Source organism: Ranitomeya variabilis, chromosome 1 (assembly GCF_051348905.1).
Source record: "Ranitomeya variabilis isolate aRanVar5 chromosome 1, aRanVar5.hap1, whole genome shotgun sequence".
Lineage (NCBI taxonomy): Eukaryota > Metazoa > Chordata > Amphibia > Anura > Dendrobatidae > Ranitomeya > Ranitomeya variabilis.
Genome location: NC_135232.1, coordinates 619,370,052 through 619,392,657, shown reverse-complemented (window position 1 = coordinate 619,392,657; position 22,606 = coordinate 619,370,052). Strand labels below are relative to the sequence as shown.

The window sequence follows — 22,606 nt, the reverse complement described above, 5'->3', positions numbered from 1 at the left end:
ATACATCTGTGACCTCGTCTCCCGGTACTTACCTACACGCAGCCTCCGATCCTCACAAGATCTCCTTCTCTACTCCCCTCTTATCTCCTCTTCCCACAATCGTATACAAGATTTCTCTCACGTATCACCCCTACTCTGGAACACTCTACCACAACACATCAGACTCTCGCCTACCATCGAAACCTTCAAAAAGAGCCTGAAGAGTGAAGACCCACCTCTTCCGACAAGCCTATAACCTGCAGTAACCACCGATCGACCAAACCGCTGCATGACCAGCTCTATCCTCACCTACTGTATTCTCACCCATCCCTTGTAGATTGTGAGCCTTCGCGGGCAGGGTCCTCTCTCCTCCTGTACCAGTTATGACTTGTATTGTCTAAGAATATTGTACTTGTTTTTATTATGCATACCCCTCCTCACATGTAAAGCGCCATGGAATAAATGGCGCTATAACAATAAATAATAATAATAATATTTCTTAATACTCTGTACTTTATGTAGATTTTGCATCTCCTAATCTTTGTATGATTATTAATACCTGTTATCATTTTAGGTGCTGAAATATCAAGCTACGCTTAAATATGTGTATATCTGAAATGTATGTTTGCCTGTCTATTCCTTTTTTTCCCCTCCATATTTCTTTTCCCTCTTTCCTCCTTCCCTTTTCCCCGATTCCCCATGTTTCCCCTTCCCCTTCCCACCATTTGAAAAATGTTGAAAGTTCAATAAGAAATTATTGGAAAAGAAACACGTCACCACTTCTGTATTTTTCTCCCACTTGTGGTTTTGGCTTATAAATACTGAATGTGTGAATGTGGCCTTATACACAGCCTCCACCTGCAGCGCCTCACTCTTCTCTATACACAGCTTCATACTGCGGCAGCACCGCATTCTCTCATTTTCCCCCTCACATTTCTATCAATGAGGCCCCTCTCTTTCCCTTAACTTCATACCTCACAGAAGAAACTCCATTCTAGACACGACTGAGCTAGATATGCCCTCTGACTGCTATGTGGAGTGGGCATGGCTCGATACATATACACACACACATACACTCAACGTATATACAGTGTATATACAGTGTATATATATATATATATATATATATATATATATATATATATATATATATATATATATATATATATATATATATATATATATATATACACACACACTACCATTCAAATTTTTGGGGTCACCAAGACAATTTTGGGTTTTCCATGAAAACTCATACTTTTATTAATCAAATGAGTTGCCAAATGAATTTAAAATCTGGTCCAGACATTGAGAAGGTTTGAATAAAAGATTTTTATTTGAAATAATAATTTTCTCCTTCAAACTTTGCTTTCGTCAAAGAATGCTCCCTTTGCAACAATTATAGAATTGCAGACCTTTGGCATTCTAGCAGTTAATTTGCTGAGGTAATCTGGAGAAATTTCACCCCATGCTTCCAGAAGCCTCTCCCACAAGTTGGTTTGGTTTGATGGGCACTTTTTGCGCACCATACGGTCAGGCTGCTCCCACAACAGCTCAATGGGGTTGAGATCTGGTGACTGTGCTGGCCACTCCATTACAGATAGAATACCAGCTGCCTGCTTCTTCCCTAAATAGTTCTTGCATAATTTGGAGGTGTGCTTTGGGTCATTGTCCTGTTGTAGGATGAAATTGGCTCCAATCAAGCGCTGTTCACAGGGTATGGCATGGCATTGCAAAATGGAGTGATAGCCTTCCGTATTCAATATCCCTTTTACCTTGTACAAATCTCCAACTTTACCAACACCAAAGCAACCCCAGACCATCACATTACCTCCACCATGCTTGACAGATGGCGTCAGGCACTCTTCCAACATCTTTTCAGTTGTTCTGTGTCTCACAAATGTTCTTCTGTGTGATCCAAACACCTCAAACTTGGATTCGTCTGTCTATAACACTTTTTTCCAATCTTCCTCTGTCCAATGTCTGTGTTCTTTTGCCCATATTAATGTTTTCCTTTTATTAGCCAGTCTCAGATATGGCTTTTTCTTTGCCACTCTGCCTTGAAGGCCAGCATCCCGGAGTCGCCTCTTCACTGTAGATATTGACACTGGCGTTTTGCGAGTACTATTTAATGAAGATACCAGTTGAGGACCTGTGAGGCATCGATTTCTCAAACTACAGACTCTAATGTACTTGTATTGCTGCTCAGTTGTGCAGCGGGGACTCCCACTTCTCTTTCTACTCTGGTTAGAGCCTGTTTGTGCTCTCCTCTGAAGAGAGTAGTACACACCGTTGTAGGAAATCTTCAGTTTCTTGGCAATTTCTTGCATGGAATAGCCTTCATTTCTAAGAACTAGAATAGACTGTCGAGTTTCACATGAAAGTTCTTTTTTTCTGGCCATTTTGAGAGTTTAATGGAACCAACAAATGTAATGCTCCAGATTCTCAACTAGCTCAAAAGAAGATCAGGTTTATAGCTTCTCTAATCAGCCAAACTGTTTTTAGCTGTGCTAACATACTTGCACAAGGGTGTCACGGCACCCGGGTATAAATGCTGCATGGAGCTGAGCAAGACACCGAGTAACTAACCTGATCACCAACAGGACCTTAGACATATGAAAGAGTGGGAGGAGGTCAGGGGGCGGAGCCAGATGCCTGAAAACAGAGTAGGGACAAACACTAAAGAATAATCAAACAAGCAGAGGTCGTAGCCATTGCTTGGAAGACATGTTGTCAGAAGTTTATAGAATAAATGAACAATTTACATTTTACTAAAAAATATACCTATAAATAGAAAAAGCAGAAAACTGAACATGTTGCAGAGATCTCTTAATTTTTGCCAGTGCTGTATATATTACATAGATAGAAAAAAAGCCGGCAATTCAGCAGCCAGGTAGTGTAAAATCACAGCAAGAGCCGACAGGATAGAAGAGATGAATTACAGTAAATACACATAGAGTAGGTAGATATACAGATATCAGTGACAAATACAATTAGTATAGTGTGTGTGCAGCTTACTGTACATGTATTTAATTAATAAAAGACTATCTGAAAAAAATGTTGTGGGCTCCGGCGTAATTTTCTTAACCAGCAGAGGGAAAGCCGATGGCTGGGGGCAGATGTTTATAACCTGGGAAGGGGCCGTGGATACTGGGCTAAAAACACTGACATATATATATATATATATATATATATATATTTTTATATATATCTGTGTATTCTATGTGTATATACAGTGGGTACGGAAAGTATTCAGACCCCTTTAAATTTTTCACTCTTTGTTTCATTGCAGCCATTTGGTAAATTCAAAAAAGTTCATTTTTTTCTCATTAATATACACTCTGCACCCCATCGTGACTGAAAAAAAAACAGAAATGTAGAAATGTTTGCAAATTTATTAAAAAGAAAAACTGAAATATCACATGGTAATAAGTATTCAGACCCTTTGCTCAGACACTCATATTTAAGTCACATACTTTCCATTTCCTTGTGATCCTCCTTGAGATGGTTCTACTCCTTCATTGGAGGCCAGCTATGTTTAATTAAACTGATAGGACTTGATTTGGAAAGGCACACACCTGTCTATATAAGACCTCACAGCTCACAGTGCATGTCAGACCAAATGAGAATGATGAGGTCAAAGGAATACATGACTACATCACCAAGCTTAGTACAGCGATCAATTGCAATATCAGGGCAGCCCCATTTATAGTTGTATGAACCTGCAACTCCCAGTATGTTCTTAATAATGGTAAGAAAATACTGGGAGTTGTTGTTAACAGCTATTATCAGACTGCGGACCATACAAGAACCACAGTATTGATGACACGCAGGTAGTATCACAAATAAACATTTACATACAGGTACCTTTTAGGTGACACGTTCACTTATTGGAGTCATTCTCTTTCTTATCTTCTCCATCTTGTCGAGATGATCTTGTGCAGCACGTCCCAACTCAATGTCCTTAAAAATAATACTGTCATTATAATGCTCCTGTTAGGGTACTGTCACACAGTACCATTTTGATCGCTACGACGGCACGATCCGTGACGTCGCAGCGATCGTATGATTATCGCTCCAGCGTCGTAGACTGCTGTCACACGTTGCAATCACGGCGCTGGAGCGATGCCGAAGTCCCCGGTAACCAGGGTAAACATCGGGTAACTAAGCGCAGGGCCGCGCTTAGTAACCCGATGTTTACCGTGGTTACCAGCGTAAAAGTAAAAAAAAACAAACAGTACATACTTACATTCTGGTGTCTGTCCCCGGCGTTCTGCTTCTCTCCACTGTGTAAGCGCCATAGCCGGCAAGCACAGCGGTGACGTCAGACGTCACCGCTGTGCTCGCTTTCCGGCTGGCAGACGCTCACACAGTGGAGAGAAGCTGAGACACCGGGGACAGACACCGGAATGTGAGTATGTACTGTTTGTTTTTTTTTTACTTTTACGCTGGTAACCACGGTAAACATCGGGTTACTAAGCGCGGCCCTGCGCTTAGTTACCCGATGTTTACCCTGGTTACAAGCGAACACATCGCTGGATCGCTGTCACACACAACGATCCAGCGATGTCAGCAGGTGATCAAGCGACGAAAGAAAGTTCCACACGATCTGCTACGACGTACGATTCTCAGCAGGATCCCTGATCGCTGCTGCGTGTCAGACACTGCGATATCGTAACGATATCGCTAGAACGTCACGAATCGTACCGTCGTAGCGATCAAAATGGTACTGTGTGACAGTACCCTTAGTCACCTGGTGAGGTGGATCTACCCTTATGAACAATAACTACCACTGTCCATCCTGATTATCTAAAACCACCAGACTGTCAACCTTTTTAAGGGTAGAAAAATAATTTCAGTACAGAAATTCAGTAAAATAGGGTGTGGCTCCCTTTTCACTGAGCTGGGCAGTTCATATATAGTCCCTCCAAAGCTGGGTGTCTGGTTGGGACTCTGTGTTACAAAACTGCAGCACAGAACTAGGAGAGAAGGGGGAAAGCTGACCCTGCACTAAGACTAGGCTGAAACACTACGATAGAATGGGCGACCCATTCCTAGCGAATAGACCCACCGACGATCCTGGTCTAAACTCAGCAAAGACCTATAGATAAGGGGAAGAAGGTCCCTAAAAGATCTAAGGACTGGGTACAAAAACAGGTCACCTCCTAACAGGAAACACAGAGAAGGCTACAGAAACAAACTGAAAACAGAAACAAAGGATAGCAGAATTAGAGATCCCAGAACTGGACAATATCAAACACAGAAAGCTATCAAAGCACCTAGCCAGAACTCTAGCAGATTAACACTGTTGTCCAGCAAGGACTGGGAGGCAGGTGCTGGGTAATAAAGGGTGATACAATCACCTGACCAAAACAACCCAGCACCAGGGGAAAAAGACCAGCAGCCAGAAAACCACAACAAGATGGCGGAAGGTCAAAACAAAACTGATTCTAACAGTCTGTCCCAATTGGGTATACCTTGTTGCGGAGGGACAGCTTTATGCTTTTTTTGATCAAAAACAGTGTTTACTAAATACCCTATGTTAATTATTTAATGCACTTGCTTTTTTACTTATTTGTTTTCATTAGGGTATATACACACATTGTCTTTTCTTTGGTTTTCTTTATTAGATGTAACTGCCTCACTGTCCACCCTGATTAGCTATAACTGCCATCTGGCCCTCATCCCTACTCCCTTTGCATAATGAGCACTCTTCACACTGTCCCCTCACACTGTCCCTCCCTACACTGCCCAGTCTCCGTACTGTGGCCCCTCCTCACAATCCCTCCCTTTGCATACTGTCTGATCTTTGCTGTTCCCTCACACTCACACAGAGTGTTGTCTCACACTATCCCTCTCATACTGGCCTCACACATTTCCCAATAATAATATCACTCAAATTTCCTCCCCAATACCTTCCCCTCACACTTTTATCCCCATACTGTCCCATCACATTTTTCCCTCACTTTTCTCCCCATGCTGTCCCCTTGAATTTTCCCCAATACAATAACCACACACTTCCCCCCCATACTGTCCTCTCACATGCCTCCAACCATACTGCCTCCTCACACTTCCTCCTACCCCTCCACATACTGTTCCTTCACATTTAACCACTTATAAAACTCCTTTGTTGCTTTAACTGCATTGGAGTCAGTGTCGGACTGGGGTGCCAAGGGCCCACCAGTAACATTGACTTTGGAGGGTCCACTTTTCACCTGCATACAAATGTTACTCTACCCTCATTCATAAACCTATCTATCTATATCTCTATATAATAATAAACTGGGTAGTTTGGTAAATGAATGACAATATACTGCTTTTTTCTGCACAGAGTGAATCAAGTGAATTATACCAAGTACTGCCCATACAGTGGGGTTGGTGGTCCAAATCTGCACAGGGGCCCACCGGGGGATTCCCCTGTTCCCCTATGGGCCAGTCCGAACCTGATGGGAGTGCTTACATTATTGTCATCCTTCTCTTCTGTGGAGCAGGAATGATGTTAGTAGTATGAACAGGTGAACAGGTCACGCTGTTGTTGTCGCCTTGACTCCTGAAGTACTAGTGGACAGAGCTTCAATTGTACTTGTGCATTAAAGATGTGAGTACAATTGAATGCAGGGAGACGTCATTTAATATATTCTCCGAGCCAACTGTCAATTTAACAACCGGTTTGGAGAACTGTTGAGTCTCAGTCCAGGGGAGGAGTCAAAATGCCGGCCCCTGGTAGACAATTTGGACCTCCGCATTAGGCTGGCCCAACAGTGCCAGTTGGCTAAGTCCTGGGAAAATGTTCCACCTGCCAATCCCCTACTAACAATGCCATGCAAGTTCTGGAAAGCAGGCACCACTAGAGAACAACGCCACTGGAACTGTGCCCGCATTGGAGGTATGTGTAAAGTTGCTACTAGCGATAGTCATGAATGAGCCGCTGTCTGGTTGCACTCTGGCACATTACAGGAAGACAGTGTCCCATTCCCAGTGTTCTCTCAGGTGTGGGGTGCATCACACTCACTTAAAGGCCACAGACTTCTGCTGCCTCCTGGCTTTCATCCTCAAGAGCTGCCGCACACAATTCAGGAGACACCAAGTTTCTTACAACAGGTTGTGGCATTTGGGATAGGGCACAGCATTTCTTCCTTAGTACAGCACTTCTTAAGCCCTACCACTCGTTTGTCCTGGACTATCCCTAAGCCCACTGACTCCGACAGCCTCAGGGATTTCATGTCCCCTTCGGCAGTGCACCCTGGATCCTCCATCCTACACAAGACCCTGTCCATCTTCCACTGTAGGCCAGAGGACTCGATGTGTCTGGTAGCCTCTTGCCAGATCTTGGACCCCGGACGAGGCAGGGTCATCTGCTCGGGAATCCAGTAGATACTCCCACTGCCTGGAATGACTGGTACATGCTGACCCTAGCAACCCACTACACCTGAACTTGACCTTGCCACTGTACTGTCTTAACCACCACACTAGCTGGAAGTGCCCACCTATTAACCCCTTTCTGACCTCGGACGGGATAGTACGTCCGAGGTCAGAAGACCTGCTTTGATGCGGGCTCCGGCGGTGAGCCCGCATCAAAGCCGGGACATGTCAGCTGTTTTGAATCAAAATAAATCAATTTAAAAAAAAATCAAATCTACACATATTTGGTATCGCCGTGTTCAGAATTGCCCGATCTATCAATAAAAAAAGCATTAACCTGATCGCTAAACGGTGTAGCGAGAAAAAAATTTGAAACACCAGAATTACGTTTTTTTTTTGTCGCCGCGACATTGCATTAAAATGCAATAACGGGCGATCAAAAGAACGTATCTGCACCGAAATGGTATCATTAAAAACACCAGCTCGGAAGGCAAAAAAATAAGCCCTCAACCGATCCCAGATCATGAAAAATGGAGACGCTACAAGTATCGGAAAATGGCGCAATTTTTTTTTTTTTTTTTTTTTTTTTTTAGCAAAGTTTGAATTTTTTTTTCACCACTTAGATAAAAGAGAACCTAGATATGTTAGGTGTCTATGAACTCGTACTGACCTGGAGAATCATAATGGCAGGTCAGTTTTAGCATTTAGTGAACCTAGCAAAAAAGCCAAACAAAAAACAAGTGTGGGACTGCACTTTTTTTGCAATTTCACTGCAATTGGAATTTTTTTCCAGTTTTCTAGTACACGACATGGTAAAACCAATGATGTCGTTCAAAAGTACAACTCGTCCCGCAAAAAAATAAGCCCTCACATGGCCAAATTGACGGAAAAATAAAAAAGTTATGGCTCTGGCAAGGAGGGGAGCGAAAAACGAACACGGAAAAACGGAAAATCCCAGTCATGAAGGGGTTAATACTAGTCCCCTCCCACTGGGCTAGTTCTATCATTAACTATGTTTTATCCTATATACTAAAACCCTTATATTATGTACTATGCCATGGCTAAACCAATTACTATATAAACAGTACTTAATCTTTATCGCTAATCTTGTGCTTACTCTGCACTATGAATTACTCACTTACATTATACATTACATGTAAAACCACATAATACTGTACACATAGCGCGATTGTTGTCTTCAAGGGTAGGAATGCAGCAGAACTGTCCATTATTACATGGGGTCTAAGGGGTATCGTTTCTCCTTATGGAGAGTGACATACCATCTCTGGCTTGTCAAGGTAAGGAGGCTTATTTGCCATACAATGCTCCTCTGGGAAATTAAATATGCAAATTGCCTCTTCTGAGAAAAAGAGGACTTAACTCTATAGCGCCACCTGTTGGAAGTAGCAATCCTACAAGTCACAATCAACCCTCTAACGAGTCGTGCAATATGACTTAGGATAAAAGCCAAATCAGTGTCTGCGAATTGAGATACTGATTTGGCTTTTATCCTAAGTCATATTGCACGACTCGTTAGAGGGTTGAAATCCAACATATTGTCGACAGCACTGCAGACAATCATTTAGCTCAGCAGCTCTGGGCAGCAAGTCCAGTCAACTTGAACAAAGTCTTTGAGCTCACTGATGTCGACATGAATTCAGATTTTTAAACTATAACAGACATCAGGGGCAGTGACAGAGACTCAGCGGCTGGACTCGGGGAGAGGGAGTACATTTTCTTTTTTTAAAACAAACAGCAGCTAAGTTACAGTGGAAAACTCCTTTAAGAATTTAAAGGAATTGTCCAGAATTAACATATTGATGTCCTATCTAATGGATAAGTCACCATTATGAGGTTGGTAGGGAGCCAACACATGGCACTCCCATGATCTGCTGATATCTGATCCAAGAGTGACCAGATGTAAGTAATGTATGAAGCAAAACACACTGGCCACGATTCATCAATGTGAAACTCCTTGAAATGCTGCAAAATTTTGGTGCAATATCGGATGCCTACAAACATATTGCAATTTTTTGGGGGGGAGGTCAAAGCCTGCCCATCAAATTCAGTATAATTTCTACCACAAACAGAGCGCATATTACACCAGAAATGTACGGCTGCCCTTGGCTAGCATACGTTACTGACAGAGCCATCTTCATAAATTTGGCGCATCTCACTCCAGAGCAGCTTTTATTAAGACTGGCGTGCAATATACCAGTCTTAATCAAAGAGAAGAGGAGGCGGTGCCTGGTGTCATATTCAAGATTTATCAGACAGATTGGTCATCAATATAGAACAAAAAAATATATACATATAAAAAATATAAAATAAACTGATATATAAATAAATAATATAACTAAATAAAATATTTATATACAAAAAAAGGTAGCACTCTATCGTGCTAAAGCATGTCAATGTGAAATATATGAAATATGAATAGCAATACGGCTTTTCAATATTAGGAAAAAAATCAGATGCTTTGCAAATAATTTGGCCAAATCATGCCTGCCCATCAACCAATGTCAAGGTGGTCTCAAAACTGATGGGTCCCTACTAGTGATGAGCGAATATACTCGTTACTCGAGATTTCTCGAGCATGCTCGGGGGTCCTCCGAGTATTTTTTAGTGCTCGGAGTTTTAGTTTTTAGCGCCGCAGCTGAATGATTTACATCTGTTAGCCAGCATAAGTACATGTGGGGATTCCCTAGCAACCAGGCAACCCCCACATGTACTTATGCTGGCTAACAGATGTAAATCATTCAGCTGCAGCGCTAAAAACTAAAATTCCGAGCACTAAAAAAAACTCGGAGGACCCCCGAGGATGATTGAGAAATCTCGAGTAACGAGTATATTCGCTCATCACTAGTCCCTATGTATCAATGTGAATACCTCTCTTAGGTTCCTACCTACCCATAAATGCAGGCTTTACTGAGAGAGGTATCCACATTCACCCAGGAATTCAAACATCAGCCTAAAAGAGAAGTATTCACATTGATACGTAGGGACCAATTAGTTTTTTGAGACCACCTTGACGTTGGTTGATGGGCAGGCATGATTTGGCCAAATTATTTGCAAAAAGTCTTATAAATAATATAATTATATAAATAAAAAAATAAATACTAAATAAAATATTTAAATAAAAAATATATATAATATTTAATTTAAATAAAAAATGAATACAATAATATAAATACAACAATACAATTATACATGTAAATATAATTAAATACATATATATGTATATATAACATTTCTTTTCATTTAATTATATTTATACATATCTTTTTATTGTTTTATTTATATATATTTATTTTTTATTTAAATATATATACAGTTAGGTCCATATATATTTGGACAGACACAACATTTTTCTAATTTTGGTTATAGACATTACCACAATGAATTTTAAACAAAACAATTCAGATGCAGTTGAAGTTCAGACTTTCAGCTTTCATTTGAGGGTATCCACATTAAAATTGGATGAAGGGTTTAGGAGTTTCAGCTCCTTAACATGTGCCACCCTGTTTTTAAAGGGACCAAAAGTAATTGGACAGATTAAATAATTTTTAAATAAAATGTTAATTTCTAGTACTTGGTTGAAAACCCTTTGTTGTCAATAACTGCCTGAAGTCTTGAACTCATGGACATCACCAGACGCTGTGTTTCCTCCTTTTTGATGCTCTGCCAGGCCTTCACTGTGGTGGTTTTCAGTTGCTGTTTGTTTGTGGCCCTTTCTGTCTGAAGTTTAGTCTTTAACCCCTTCACCCCCAAGGGTGGTTTGCACGTTAATGACCGGGCCAATTTTTACAATTCTGACCACTGTCCCTTTATGAGGTTATAACTCTGGAACGCTTCAACGGATCTTGGCGATTCTGACATTGTTTTCTCGTGACATATTGTACTTCATGATAGTGATAAAATTTCTTCGATATAATTTGCGTTTATTTGTGAAAAAAACGAATATTTGGCGAAAATTTTGAAAATTTCGCAATTTTCCAACTTTGAATTTTTATGCCCTTAAATCACAGACATATGTCACGCAAAATACTTAATAAGTAACATTTCCCACATGTCTACTTTACATCAGCACAATTTTGGAACCAAAATTTTTTTTTGTGACGGAGTTATAAGAGTTAAAAGTTGACCAGCAATTTCTCATTTTTACAACACCATTTTTTTTTAGGGACCACATCTCATTTGAAGTCATTTTGGGGGGTCTATATGATAGAAAATACCCAAGTGTGACACCATTCTAAAAACTGCACCCCTCAAGGTACTCAAAACCACTTTCAAGAAGTTTATTAACCCTTCAGGTGTTTCACAGGAATTTTTGGAATGTTTAAATAAAAATGAACATTTAACTTTTTTTCACAAAAAATTTATTTCAGCTCCAATTTGTTTTATTTTACCAAGGGTAGCAGGAGAAAATAGACCCGAAAATTTGTTATACAATTTGTCCTGAGTACGCTGATACCCCATATGTGGGGGTAAACCACTGTTTGGGCGCATGGCAGAGCTCGGAAGGAAAGGAGCGCCATTTGACTTTTCAATGCAAAATTGACTGGAATTGAGATGGGACGCCATGTTGCATTTGGAGAGCCCCTGATGTGCCTAAACATTGAAACCCCCCACAAGTGACACCATTTTGGAAAGTAGACCCCCTAAGGATCTTATCTAGATGTGTGGTGAGCACTTTGACCCAACAAGTGCTTCACAGAAGTTTATAATGCAGAGCCGTAAAAATAAAAAATCATATTTTTTCACAAAAATGATCTTTTCGCCCCCAATTTTTTATTTTCCCAAGGGTAAGAGAAGAAATTGGACCCCCAAAATTGTTGTGCAATTTGTCCTGAGTACGCTGATACCCCATATGTGGGTGTAAACCATTGTTTGGGCGCAGGGCAGAGCTCGGAAGGGAAAAAGCGCCATTTGATTTTCAATGCAAAATTGACTGGAATTGAGATGGGACGCCATGTTGCATTTGGAGAGCCCCTGATGTGCCTAAACATTGAAACCCCCCACAAGTGACACCATTTTGGAAAGTAGACCCCTTAAGGAACTTATCTAGATGTGTGTTGAGCACTTTGACCCAACAAGTGCTTCACAGAAGTTTATAATGCAGAGCCGTAAAAATAAAAAATCATATTTTTTCACAAAAATGATCTTTTCGCACCCAATTTTTTATTTTCCCAAGGGTAAGAGAAGAAATTGGACACCAAAAATTGTTGTGCAATTTGTCCTGAGTACGCTGATACCCCATATGTGGGTGTAAACCATTGTTTGGGCGCATGGCAGAGCTCGGAAGGGAAGGAGCGCCATTTGACTTTTCAATGCAAAATTGACTGGAATTGAGATGGGACGCCATGTTGCGTTTGGAGAGCCCCTGATGTGCCTAAACATTGAAACCCCCCACAAGTGACACCATTTTGGAAAGTAGACCCCTTATGTACTTATGTAGATGTGTGGCGAGCACCCGTATGACGGGGTAGGCCTGGAGTTCTTCCGGGACCCTAGCATCGCCCCTCTCCCACAATTGCCTCCTATGTCTGCTTAGGTGTTTTAGGTGAGACAGCCAACCTATAATCAACTGTCCTGCCGCTGTTTGAAGTACTGCTTGGAGCCCAATACTTCCTCGGCGTTCCGGCCACGGGCTACGCGCCTCAGTAGGATGTTGCCGATCTCGGGGCATGACTCCTACTGGTTTATCTCCTTTTTGCTGCGATCTCGTTTCTCACTTCTCCACAATAAACTTCGCTTCATTTCCTTTCTTAAGATCCCGCCGCATTCAAGTGCAGGTGCGGCTCCGTAACGTTCTGTTCTGTTCGCTAGGTCACTGTCAGGATCCCACCCCTGACAGAGACCCCCCTGAATCTTCCCCCGCAACACCCTCTGCCACAGGATGTTGCCTGGATCCAACCCAGTCAGCTTCTAACTAACTTCCTATCCAGCCCCCACTTTTACCCAAGTGTGAGGAGTGGCCTAATACATAGAACCCTTTGCTCCCCCTGGTGGCTGAAGTGTGAAATGTAGTGTGTGACTGTGATACCTGGTCAGGTGAACTCCTTTTGTGCAATCAGACGTAACATCACTCCCCTGAGTGGCAGAGCGACATTACTGCAACGACCAGGACTCTGGGGCGCCGCAGCTACTTTGAAGAACCTAGAATATAAGACATAATTTCAGTTGTTTCACACTTTTTTGTTAAGTATATAATTCCACATGTGTTAATTCATAGTTTTGATGCCTTCAGTGTGAATGTACAATTTTCATAGTCATGAAAATACAGAAAAATCTTTAAATGAGGTGTGTCCAAACTTTTGGTCTGTACTGTATATATATATATATATATATATATATATATATATATATATATATATATATATATATATATATATATATATATATATATATACACACACACACACAATATAATTATATGAATAAATAATAAATGAACCAGCTTAATAAAATAGAACAAAATCATATCTAGTCCGAAATCGGACATGCCGATTTTGATTTAGATTTTGGGGTAAGTTAAAGATCTGGCATGACCAATTACAGACTGTTGATAACTTTGTTCTCATAGTAAACACAGGAGCCCTTGGCCTTACTAATGCTTCTATGTACGAGAGATACAGTCAAGATGGCGACTGGTCAAACCGCCATTCATCGGCAGTCATCTAATGTGTATGGCCAAGCAATCCCTTTACATATGTTTAATTGATTCTTTCCTCATCTATAAGATATTTTAGATAAAATAACTAATAGTAGTTTTTTTCCTCCAGGAAAAGTAACTCATACGCTTTGCTAGCAATCAAAATGACATGTTTGCTTTAAATGTCCTATAACAGGAGGAGCTGCGGGACGAAGCTGCGGAGCCCGACATTGACATTGATGATCTACTCGATCTTTCATTTCAGGAGAAAAAATCTAAACTTCAGGTACTGGATCTATAGTTTATATAACAAAATTAGATAATTCCAAAATCCAAACTATTCTAGTAATAATGCTATGTGAGACTGGCTCCTAAGCTGAAAGAAGTTATTCAAGGATGAGAAAATGTAATGTTATAGGCAGCTAGCTGATGGAATTTGCTCACCAAGTTCTGTGCATCAGTCGTGACAGACAAGGGGGCTGGCTGAGCTATTGAAATGAGTAAGTAAGCATTGTCCTGATAAGGCACCCTTATGCGCCATCCTCCTTACACGCCATCCTTATACGTCATCCTCCATAAAAGCCATCTTCCTTATAAGCCACCATCCTCATACGCCATCCTCCTAATACGCCACCATCCTTATACACCATCCTCCTTATAAGCCACCCTCCTTATACGCCATTCTCCTTATACCCCACCCTCCTTATACGCCACCCTCCTTATACGCCACCAGCCTTATAAGCCACCTGCCTTATAAGCCACCCTCCTTATACACCATCCTCCTTATAAGCCACCCTCCTTATACGCCATTCTCCTTATAAGCCACCCTCCTTATACGCCACCTTCCTTATACACCATCCTCCTTATAAGCCACCTGCCTTATAAGCCACCCTCCTTATACACCATCCTCCTTATAAGCCACCCTCCTTATACACCATCCTCCTTATAAGCCACCCTCCTTATACGCCATTCTCCTTATAAGCCACCCTCCTTATACGCCACCTTCCTTATACACCATCCTCCTTATAAGCCACCCTCCTTATACGCCACTCTCCTTATACGCCACCCTCCTTATACGCCATTCTCCTTATAAGCCACCCTCCTTATACGCCACCTTCCTTATACACCATCCTCCTTATAAGCCACCCTCCTTATACGCCATTCTCCTTATATGCCACTCTCCTTATACGCCACCCTCCTTATAAGCCACCCTCCTTATAAGCCTCCCTCCTTACACACCATTCTCCTTATACACCACCCTCCTTACATGTCATCCTCCTTATAAGCCACCCTCCTTATATGCCATCCTCCTTATAATCCACCCTCCTTACACGCAACCCTCCTTATAAGCCACCATCCTTACACGCAATCCTCCTTATAAGCCACCATCCTTACACGCCATCCTCCTTATAAGCCACCCTCCTTATATGCCATCCTCCTTATATGCTATCCTCCTTATAAGCCACCCTCCTTATACACCATCCTCCTTACACGTCATCCTCCTTATAAGCCATCCTCCTTATACACCACCCTCCTTACATGTCATCCTCCTTATAAGCCACCCTCCTTATATGCCATCCTCCTTAAAAGCCTCCCTCCTTATAAGCCACCCTCCTTAAAAGCCACCCTCCTTAAAAGCCACCCTCCTTACATGCCATTCTCCTTATACGCCATTCTCCTTCTATGCCATCCTCCTTATACGCCATCCTCCTTATAAGCCACCATCCTTACACGCCATCCTCCTTAAAAGCCACCCTCCTTAAAAGCCATCCTCCTTATATGCCATCCTCCTTATACGCCATCCTCGTTACAAGCCACCCTCCTTATATGCCATCCTCATTATAAGCCATCCTCTCTTGTATTGGAAACTAGCTGGAACTGGATCTGCCTGGACCGATGCTTATATCTGGAGATCGGAACCATTTTCTTAAAGGGATTATTCCCATCTTCACATATGGGGATTGATGGATAGTGCTTGTAAATACAAGCACTTTTGCGATTTACTGCTTATTGAAGTTTTCAGCCGTTCTTGAGATATTAACACTTTTCTTTAGTTTACAGATCGTTGCCTAGGAGACTGACCACTTCGGAACTGATGCTGACCGGGATTAGGAGCCAACAGTGTGCTCCAGCGATCCTGGCCAACTTCAGAGGAGTGCTTACAAGCTCAATAGGAATAGAACACATATAGGCCACTATTGCTTCCCTGCAGCAGTGGTCAGTCTCCTCTCCCATGATCTGTAAACAAAAGTACTAATATCTCTAAAACGGCTGCAAATTTTAATGAACAGAAAATTGCAAAATTGCTTGTATTTACAAACTCTATAAAACAATACCCATCTATGAAGATGGAAATAGCCCTTAAAAAGGGTACCCTGGCTACTCACCCTCCCTGGGTTCAGCACTGTATCGCTACCACTGCTCCTGGTGACTTATCACCTACTGCGCTGATATCACATCGACAGCCAACAACTGAGAGAGTAGATGGCATGAGCCGCTGAGCTCACTGATTGCAGTGCTGGCATCCTGTCAACAACCAGTCAGTAATGGGAGCAGCAGAGACATAGCATTGGACCTGGGGAGAGTGAGTAAGGCCCAGTTTGTTTAATAGCTTTTTTTTTAAAAGACGGAAATCGTAAGTGTACTCCATTGTTCTCCATTATATGTACCTGATCACTAGTTTATTTTTTTATCCTCAGGACATCCTTCAGGAGTGTACCAGACCTTCGGAAGTGAGTATCACAGTGCGTCTGAAAGCAAAATAATATTACAGCACTGGAGCCTTAAGCTAAGTTCACATAAGCGTATAATAAAAAAAACAACACATTTTTATCCAGATTTTTTTTTTGTTTAAACATCAAGGGTGAATAAAATGCACAGGGCAAAAACCGTTTCCTATGTTAATAATGGTAATATATACAGAAGATCCATATGGGCTCTGATTGTACTTTTTTCCACACTCATAGACTTCCGACATCTGTAACAGACTAGTGCATGCTGTGATTTTTTTTTTTTAACACAGACATTTGGTCCCTGTGAAGAACGGTCATCGGAAAAGTCCAATTGACTAACATGGGTCCGAGTGCCGTCAGTTTGAGATTTTTTTTTTCATGGACAGTGTTAACAAGACCTTGGGAAGAAGAAAAGGTGCTAGGAAAACTTCCTATCACTCAGTAAAACTGAGCAGCCCATGGAGTAATGCCCTGGATACTATTGCTATGGCTTTTAGTTGTATTATGTATATGGTATTGTCCGCTGACACGTTGTGATTTTTTTGCATCGCTTTATTGTAATTTTCCAGTATTTGGCAAAATCGGTGCAGATGTATGCTACATTGATCACAGAAAAAAACTGCAGCATGTGAACACAGCCTTAAAGATGCATTAGAAGGGCTAACATTCAAGCATTCATTAACATGCTAACAACCACCTGGCAAACAAGAAAAATGCTTATCGGGTGACCAGCAGAATAACGTGATACAGTAAAGGGACTGAACCTGTCGGGTTAACAATTATTCTGCACTAGTGTTGGAGAGGATGAATTTGTAGGACCCTGGTCCATTGGCCATGTCAGTAATCTGTGGCCGCTGGACAGTAACTCTAAGAGCTGCCCCTTTCTTGACAGCCTTCCCAGCTCTTCATTTAGGCCAGATTCGGTGCAACATCATTGTTGTAGTGATTTACATTTGACGGCCAGCTAAGAGCTTGGTATGCCGTCAGGTGGTTCTCATGGCTCCTGTCTGGCGGCCATAGGTTAGTGATGTGAATGATAAACCGGATCTTGGGATTCGATTCCCACCAACTCTATTCTGCTCCCATCAGTAATATGTCAGCTGCCAGTAAATGATCACCAATCGACCTGTTAATAGATAATTGGCGCTTGTGAATGGCCTGAAAATAGACTCTTTAGATGGATCATTCGTCACATACGGTTGAACAGTTAAAAGAAACGCGCGTCGGGGTGTAGAGATGCAACTCTTGGTTGTTACCTCTTTTCTCATAGCAAGTATTTTTACTGTGACACAACCATGTCTGCACTCCCTCCTCACAGTTAGGTATTATAATTAGTTACTCTGGAAAAGAATTCCAACCGGAGTTTTGGTTTACAAATCTAACTCTGTAGATGGATGTGCAATAAGAATGCTAAATCTGATTCTCTATTCTAGGAATTTATCTTGGAGCTGCTGGAGCGTCTAAAAGGATTGCGGAAACTACCAGACTTACAGCACAAATGACTGAAGATTAGGGTCCTAATTATAGACCGGGGGGGGCGGAATGAGCAGTGCATTATTCTATGTCCACACGCTGCTGGCATGTCGTACCTTTTTGCACTGATTTTGAGAACTGAATTGTGTAAATAAACCCCCAAATTAATTTTAGATTAGAAACCAGAACTTTGTATCCTGAGGAGAATGGCGCAGAGCCAAAGTATAACTTTACCAAAGAGCCACCCTATGGATCTACTGGAAAAGAAAATCTCATCCCTGGTTGGACCCCCCCATCCCTTTTGCCATAGGGCGATGAGGACCTGTGCTGAAATCCTTCTTTATAGGAGCTACACCGAAACGGTAAAGCGCATGGAGTAGGAGACAATCATCAGGACTATCTGCCCTTCCGGTTAGAACCATAATTAAGGGTCTGGTTTGATTTTCAGACCTGGTTTAGGGCAAAGATAGTGCAGTTTTTGAGAAAAAGTATCTCCTTTTTTAATATGAACAGTAGCGTCGCCCACTGGAAAGTTGATGTGCAAGTAGGATTTCAGATGAAACTCTGCTTATGCTGAGAAAAAAGAAACAGAAAGTTGTTGAAAGCGATTAATGTATTAAAATCTCTTAGAGCATTACTCTGTGTAAGTCACCGACAGCACACTCAGATATAATAAGAGAATTAGTAACAGGAATTATTGGAGAAAGGGAGCGATTACTGATCAATTTCAATCTCCATGCCCAAGATCAGGTCAGAATGTTAAGTAGGTCAAGGCCAGGGAGAAATCATTAAAAGCTCGACTACATGGTGGTCTATGTGCTTAGGCTACGTTCACATTAGCGTTGTGCGACGCAGCGTCGGGAGCCGCTGCGTCGCCGCATGCGTCATGCACCCCTATATTTAACATGGGGGCGCATGGACATGCGTTGCATTTGCGTTTTGCGACGCATGCGTTGCTGCGGCGCACGCGTCAGGGCGCACAGGACGCAGCAAGTTGCATTTTTTGTGCGTCCAAAATCAAGCAAAAAAAGGACGCATGCGTCACAAAACGCTGTGTTGTGCGTTGCGTCGCCGACGCTGCGGCGCACAACGCAAATGTGAACGTAGCCTTATTACTGCATACATTTAAAGGGAAGCTATTGTCAGAAAAAGACCCATTCTTTCAAATACATTTTTGTGTTGTGTTCAAAATTTTTTTTTAAAAAAGAGTAATTTTGCAATGTTCATACTGGCATTTTAGGCTGTCTTATCAGGAAAGATTTTCAGCAGTCTCCTTATCAGCAGAGGCATGATTACAATGACAGGTTAGACTATGGCCAGTAATCATCCGTTAAAACAGATCCAGCAGCAATCAATTAACAAAAAAGTAGTGCAGACAACTTTTTTGTCCAGCTAAAAAAAAAAAAAAAAGAAAAGATTTCAACTGGATCCATTTTTTTTAACATTGAAGTCTAGGGAAAACGGAAACTTTTCAAATGAAAGAAAACCTGATGTCTCTAGAAAATGGATCCGTTAAAGGGAACCTGTCACCCCCCCCCGTACCCCAGTCGTTTCAAACTAAAAGAGCCACCTTGTGCAGCAATAATGCTGCATTCTGACAAGGTGGCTCTTTTAGTTCTGGGTGCTGTAACTAGAGAAATAATCAGTTTTTTCATTTGTCAGAAATACCTTGTCTTCAGTCAAGGAGGCCGGCGTTTCCCCCCTGCAGCAGACGCCACACAGCCGTCACTCAAGTCTTCTTGGCTCCGGGCACCGCCTCCTCCTCACTGCTGTTTTGAAAATAGCTGGCGCCTGCACTCTTATCCCCTGCCTGGTGCAGGCGCAGTGAGCGCTGCCCGTCTGTCCTCATATGCAGTCTCGGTGACTGCGCCTGTGCGGCCGCCCTGCCTGTGAATCCCAGCCCCGCAATGTGAATAAATCAGAAGACAGTGCGGGGCTGGGATTCACAGGCAGGGCGGCCGCACAGGCGCAGTCACCGAGACTGCATATGAGGACAGACGGGCAGCGCTCACTGCAAAGGCAGGAGAAAAGAGCGCAGGCGCCGGCTATTTTCAAAACAGCAGTGAGGAGGCGGCGGCGCCCGGCGCCAAGAAGATGTGAGTGACGGCTGTGTGGCGTCTGCTGCAGGGGGGAAACGCCGGCCTCCTTGACTGAAGACAAGGTATTTCTGACAAATTAAAAAACAGATTATTTCTCTAGTTACAGCACCCAGAACTAAAAGATCCACCTTGTCAGAATGCAGCATTACTGCTGCACAAGGTGGCTCTTTTAGTTTGAAACGACTGGGGGGGGGGGGGGGGTGACAGGTTCCCTTTAATTAGACTTCAATGTTAAAAAATGGATCATGTTGAAATAATTTTTTTTTTCAGCTGGACAAAAAAAGGTTGTGTCTGAACATTTTTATTGATGGATTGCTACTGGATCCATTCTAAAAGACGATTATTGGATATGTGAACATAAACTAACCCCGCTCTTTACAGCTGATAACATAGAATCACAATAGGTGATAGCCCAGCTGACTTTGCTTCCTCTACATTCACAATTATTTTTGCACATGCGCATTAGATAGTCACACAATCTTTTGTACTGAAGTATGTACAGCGCCCCCACTGCCGCAGGGCCGAGGGGTACCCGGTACCGGGCCTCTGAGTCTCTGCTCTGGGGTTGTCACGGTGGCTAGACCCGGTCCGTGACCCTGCTGAGGGCCGCCCAATGAAAGGTGTGGGTGGTGATGCTGTAGTGGTGCGGTGTAGTGCCGGTCGCAGTTAATAACGAGGACACCAGGTTGCAGTCTCTTTACCTCTTTACTGAAGGTCTCAAAGTCCTCAATCCGGAATATGGTTAACCAGGCTGCGCAAGTCCGGCCGGTCCGATGGCACCTCCAGAGTTCCCTTTTGTAGGTGGAAATCTGTGCCTTCCTACAAGCGCTATGTGTTGTGGTCCTCCCCTGCCGAGCTTACGGGATAGTCCCCACAACTGTTGTGTCTGTTTCTCGTGTTCCCTCACAACTCGATTAGATGATCTTCTGCTAATCCTCCGTCCCTCCCTGGTGTTATGGTTGGGACGCACCCGTATGACGGGTAGGCTGGGAGCTCTTCCGGGACCCTAGAGTCGCCCCTCTCCAAAGGTTGCCCCCTATGTCTGCGTAGGTGATTTAAGTGAGACAGCCCGCCTGTGACTGACTGTCCTGCCGTTGGTTTGAAGTATGGCTTAGAGCTCTGTACCTCCTCGGCGTTCCGGCCGCCGGTTGTTTGCACCTCAGTAGGATGTTGCCTCGATCTTACAGCACGACTCCTACTGGTATTCTCCTTCTTGCTTTGATCTCGTTTCTCACTCAGCACAACAAATCTCGCTTCTTGTCCTTTCTTAGGGCATCGCCGCTATGAAGTGCAGGTGCGGTCCCGTAGCTTTCTCTCGGTTTGCCAGGCCTCTGTCAGGATCCCACCCCTGACAGGGACCCTACCGAATCTTCCCCTACAACACCCTCTGCCACAAGGTGTTGCCTGGTTCCAACCCAGTCAGCTTTCTCCCTAACTTCCTGCCTAACCCCCAGTTTTACCAGACTGTGAGGAGTGGCCTAATGAATAGTACCCTTAGCTCCCCCTGGAGAACAGACTGTGAAATGTATTGGTGTCTGTGATACCTGGTCAGTTGAACTCCTTCAGTGCCATCAGACGTACCATAGCCCCCCTTAGCGGCGGAGCCACAGTACTGCAACGACCAGGACTCTGGGGCGCTGCATATGTACATGTGTTGTTTCCTGAAACAAGAGGAAGTTAGAAAAAAAAGCCATAGTAGCCAGTTAGAAATCTTGCAATTTTCAATCTTTTTTTTTCAACAAAGGAAGAATTCCAATGAGAGGCAACACCTCTATATAAGGCCACGTTCACACGTTCAGTATTTGGTCAGTATTTTACATCAGTATTTGTAAGCCAAAATCAGGTGTGGAACAATCAGAACAAAAGTCGAATAGAAACACATCACCACTTCTGTATTTATCACCCACTCATGGTTTTGTCTGCCAAATACTGATGTAAAATACTGACCAAATACTGATCGTGTGAATGTGGCCTAAAGCTTATGATGTTGAATCACAACAGGCGAAATCACAGCTGACCCTGGCTCCTGCTTCCGTCACAATGACGATTGCTCGTTAGATGCTTCACTACAAAAGATAGTGTCTTGTGGCTACGTACATTTGTTGTTTCCTGAAACAAACAGAAGTTAGACTGTACCAAAATCTGTGGTGACTAGTGATGAGTAGGGTTGAGCGACCTTTAGTTTTTTAGGGTCGAGTCGGGTTTTGTGAAACCCGACTGTCTAAAAAGTTGAGTCGAGTGAAATCGGCCGACCACCGTTAAAAGTCGGGTTTCGGCCGAAATACGAAACACGATGAAGGAATTTA

General features: G+C 42.7%; 1 protein-coding gene across 1 annotated transcript in view; it reads left to right on the top strand.

Moving 5' to 3' along the window:
• Positions 1 to 19,316, top strand: part of PPP1R14D (protein phosphatase 1 regulatory inhibitor subunit 14D) — a 67,719-nt gene extending 48,403 nt beyond the window's left edge. Inside the window, exons 2-4 of the mRNA XM_077260780.1 lie at positions 14,193 to 14,282; positions 16,696 to 16,728; positions 18,162 to 19,316. Coding sequence (XP_077116895.1) covers positions 14,193 to 14,282; positions 16,696 to 16,728; positions 18,162 to 18,230 — 192 coding nt within the window. The 3' untranslated portion in view covers positions 18,231 to 19,316. The remainder of the gene's footprint in view (positions 1 to 14,192; positions 14,283 to 16,695; positions 16,729 to 18,161) is intronic.
• The last annotated feature ends 3,290 nt before the right edge of the window (positions 19,317 to 22,606 follow it).